The 4,531-nt window shown below is 31.7% G+C and overlaps 1 protein-coding gene across 1 annotated transcript in view; it reads left to right on the forward strand.

Moving 5' to 3' along the window:
- The window catches only part of PHIP (pleckstrin homology domain interacting protein), a 112,915-nt gene that overhangs the window by 70,878 nt on the left and 37,506 nt on the right, over nucleotides 1-4,531 (forward strand). The window contains exons 20-21 of the mRNA XM_023533451.1: nucleotides 1,683-1,823; nucleotides 4,297-4,373. Coding sequence (XP_023389219.1) covers nucleotides 1,683-1,823; nucleotides 4,297-4,373 — 218 coding nt within the window. The remainder of the gene's footprint in view (nucleotides 1-1,682; nucleotides 1,824-4,296; nucleotides 4,374-4,531) is intronic.

Consider the following 4,531-nt stretch of genomic DNA (forward strand, 5'->3'; position numbering starts at 1 on the left):
CTCACCTTTGGTCCAGTCACTTTTACAACTGAAAGTCTCTTGAAATGCACCATGAAGCTTTGAGTGAAGCTCATTGGGGGATAGTGTGGGCTTCGGTGTCAAGAATGTGTCTGTCAAAGGTGCTTGTGGTGGTAACATGGCTGGTGACAACAAAAGTAACCCACCAATGGAAGCAGGTGGCTTCATGGCTCAGGTGATTATTCTGAGCCATAGGCCAAATCAGTGCTGGCTATGCAGCTATGCTGGATTGTCACACAGCTAATATTGCTTGCAAGTTTGCTGAGTTGAAGATTATTTGCCATTCTGGGAAGAAACTGGAAGATGGCCCTAAATTCTTGAAATCTGCTGCCATTGTTGTATGGTTCTTGGCGAGCCCATATGTAGTGAGAGCTTCTCTGATTTTCCTCCTCTGAGTCATTTTGCTGTTTGTGACATGAGATGGATATTCATTTTAATTAGTAATCAAAACAGTGGACGAGAAAGCCGTGCTGGTGCTGGTGAAGTCATCAAGTCAGCCCAGAAAGCTTAGAAAACTAAATAATTATTATCCTAATACCTGCCACCCTGCCTTAAGCAGTGGTGGAAGAACCATCTCAGAACTGTTGTCTCAGTTGACCATTTAAATGTAATAGTAAAAGACTGGTTAATGATAACAATGCAGCATAAAACCTTAAAGAAAAGGAGGATGTTTTGTAGACCATTTGTTTTTGTGTGTGTGACAGTTTTAAGTTAGTTTTTAAATTAGTACTTTTTTAATGGAAACTACTTGACTAAAAATCTGTCACGGTGTTTTAAGGCCCATTAAAACAAAGTTTAATGAGTAGGGGGAAAAAAGTGAGGATATAATTATAGGTTCAAAGTTAGTTTCTGTCAACACTTTAAAGATAGTGCTCCTTTTTATTGTATATTTATTGCGTGATTTATTATGTGATATATGTATAAGTCTGATGTCAATCCCACTCTTTTTGAAAGTAATCTTTTTTATTTTCTCTTTATTTTTTATGTTTTTTTAGGTGTAAATTCTTAAATTTCCTGAGTTTATCTTTGTCGCCACGTTGGATTTTATCATTTTTTTTGATGATTGTTGTGTTCTCATCTGCTGCAGAAGACTTTTCCCACATTCATCTGCAGTAGAAGAGAGATAGCCAGCCCCCTGGTATCCTAGTTTCAGTGGCAGGGTATTTTGTGATCACCATTTTTGTTTCCAGTTTGTCTCTGCCTATTAATATGCCTCATAGCCTATAGTTCTCTTTCTTATATGTCGTATAGGTTTGGTGTGGGTATAAAAGAGTTCAGTGTTTTCTCAGTCTATTATTATGAACCCTTAAGTCCATATCACTTAATCAGAAAAAAGGTTTTTTTCATAATAGGATTTTTTATTAAGGGAAATATGTAGGCTGTTTCTAGTGATTATTATTATTATTTTTTACATTTTATTTTTTAATTTTATTCCCCCCTTTTAAAAAAGTTTTTATAACTGATCAATCAGCAAGTAAATTTTCATGTATATCACAAACCTGTGTAATGTAAAAATATTTGAGCTAGTGGTACTATAATCTAGTTCACTTATGTAGTATCTTAAATATGAATGGATTTTTTATAATTTACAAATATATAACCTTTAAAGTAAAATGTGTGCTCTTTAAGCATACGGTAAATAAATTTAATTTACTTTTTTCCAGAATCACGCTCATGAGCATTTCCTGGATCTTGGAGAATCCAAAAAGCAGCAGGCAAATCAACATAGTTATCGTACGAGATCTGCATTGGAAGAGACTCCTAGACCTTCGGAAGAAATAGAAAATGGCACTAGCTCTTCAGATGTAAGATCTCAGCACATTTATAAATTTGTTCCCATTTTTACTCTTTTTTTTAAATATGACTTTTATTCTTCACATTCATCGATATATTTATAGATATAGCTCAAACATAGTATTTCTAGGTCTTGTAATGATAGGGATAGCTTTCATTTGCTAAAGACCTACTATGTGTGTTCAGGCATGGTGCACATATTCATAATCTTAAATGCCCCCCAAAAAATGCATGTGAATTATTCCCATTTAATATATATGAGGTATCTGAGGTTCTAAGATGTTTGGATTGCACATGTACGTAACTGTTAAATGGTAGAGGAGGGATTAAACTCAGATTCCTTTTACTTTAGAGCCAGGCTTTTTAAATGGTACCATGAGGTTCTAGTCTGTAACTATAATAACTGATCAAGAGACATTTAGAAATTTTTGTTATTTTTTAATCACTGTACCTCTTTAGTTTTCTCAATGTATTTAAAAAATATTCCTTATATATAATTATTTCCATAAATATCACTGTTCTACTAAATTAAATATTCTTTCAGGAAAGGCATTCAGTTTGCAATCATAAATCAATCTTATTCAGCACTTAACAACCATCTCCCACTCCTCCCTTCTCCCTGTCACCCCACTCCCTCACAATAGGTTAAAGATGCTATGATCTTTGATACTGACCACTATATATTTTTGAAGCCATATTGTGTTTTGCACTGTTAGTCACATATGGGAATTCTCTGAGTATATTCTCTATAGACAGGGCAGTATTAGATCAAACTGAGAGTATTCTAACTCATTTAAAAGCTAGTCTCCAGTGACTTTAGCTTCTGGTATGGCCAGGTCAAAATGATATGTCCAATCTGGTGAAAAGACCGAATACACTAAGTAAACTTGACATATGACAATTTAGATGTACATACAAAACATAAAATACATGTGGATAATTATTTGCCTTATAAAATGTTTTCTTTTTGAAAGATTTATAGTATGATTCCTTTAATAAGTTTCTATAAAATATTTTAAACATGATTCAGCTTATTAGAAACATGTATTTCTAGGTAAATCCTTCATTTGTCTTCAAACTCATTTGTTTATGGTTCAATGTCCTTTTAGGGCAGTTGAATAAATTTCTAGGGGAGTACATTGAGAACAGAATGTCACCTTGGGCACAGTATATTAAAGGAAAGAATTCTATTTTTTTGGTTTAAATATTTTGTACTTCCATATTATAGCTATGTCGTATTAAGAATAAAGAAGTATGTTTCTTTTTTTCCTGTTTAAAGAAGTAATATACTAAGGATGGGAGTAATCACATTTGTTTAATGTGTTTTCCAATTATAGTAAATAGAAATTAAATTTGCTAATAAAATTTACTCTTGGATTTTGATCTTGTCATGTTTGCTTAATTTTCAAAACTATGGATTAGTTTATGTAATATACATTCTTAATTATTAACACAATAGAAGGAAAAAACTTTTCTCCCAAAATATTCTATTTTATTTAATTAGTAAGGGAATACATCCCATTATCTTCTTGAAAAATGATCTGACTGTGCCTACCAAGTAATAACACTGAACCATTCTTGTGGAGAGTGGTCTAAGCTTTGGAGTAAAATGACTAGGGTTCAAACAGGCTTAGTTGCTTATTAGATGCCTATTAATTGGGCTGCTTTTAACCTTCTTAAGCTTTAGTTTCTTTAAATAACTGCTCCTTAATCACCAGTGGTGTTTTGTCTAGATTGAATGGAATGAAGCATACAAAGCACTTAGAATAGTTTCTGACATAGTAGAAGCTTATTTAAAGTGAGCTGCTATTTTTATTGAAGCATAACGTTTATTTGAGCAAGGGAAAAGTTATATGAGATATTGTGACCAAAAACAATTTGTATAAAGAAAGTGTCTGTAACAGAAATTATCCTACGTTAACCAGTAAATATTTACTGAAGAGAGAGTGTTTGGATGGTTTTTACTCCTCTACCACTTGGATAAAAAAAATCATCAACCAGAGTTGGAATATTCTTTTTTTGGCATGATAAATCTATTTTAATAATAAAATTAAAAGTTCCTAATTTGAAACTTGTCAAAGCATCTAATGAAAAAAGAAAGCTTACATTTTAAAAAAAGCCAAGGAAATAAAAATTGATTTGCATTGTTAACTATGGAATTTGATATCATCCAATCTGGAAAATATATTATGAGGCTTCTAGAAAACAAACAAAATATATTATTGATCCAAGAGGTTGCTCTCAATCCAATATTCATAAGTATTATATCTTTGGACAAATTTAATAATTTGAATGTATTTAATTTTTATATAAAAATATAAGGCCTGCTTTTTAGCAACTAGTTTTAAATTAGGTTTTGATTTAAATATTATAATATGGTTGGTACTACTAGATATTACTTATTTTATATAATATGATTGGTACTAGTAGATATTACTGATTTTGTAATATTGTGCCATAAAATATGTATTCAATATCTCTTAGGAAGGTGAAGTTGTTGCTGTCAGTGGTGGAACCTCTGAAGAGGAAGAGAGAGCATGGCACAGTGATGGCAGTTCTAGGTAATTTAATTTTTATTTCTCCAAATACAATATAAAATCTTTAGAAAAGATGAAAGTTCTTTTGTACCAGCAACTTATTTCAGTCTCTTTGAGTTTAAATTTACTCTTTCAGAGAGTTTTTGTAGTTGTTTAAAATTTAGGAAATTTTCTTTTCTGAC

This window comes from Pteropus vampyrus, unplaced genomic scaffold (assembly GCF_000151845.1).
Source record: "Pteropus vampyrus isolate Shadow unplaced genomic scaffold, Pvam_2.0 Scaffold102, whole genome shotgun sequence".
NCBI classification, from domain to species: domain Eukaryota; kingdom Metazoa; phylum Chordata; class Mammalia; order Chiroptera; family Pteropodidae; genus Pteropus; species Pteropus vampyrus.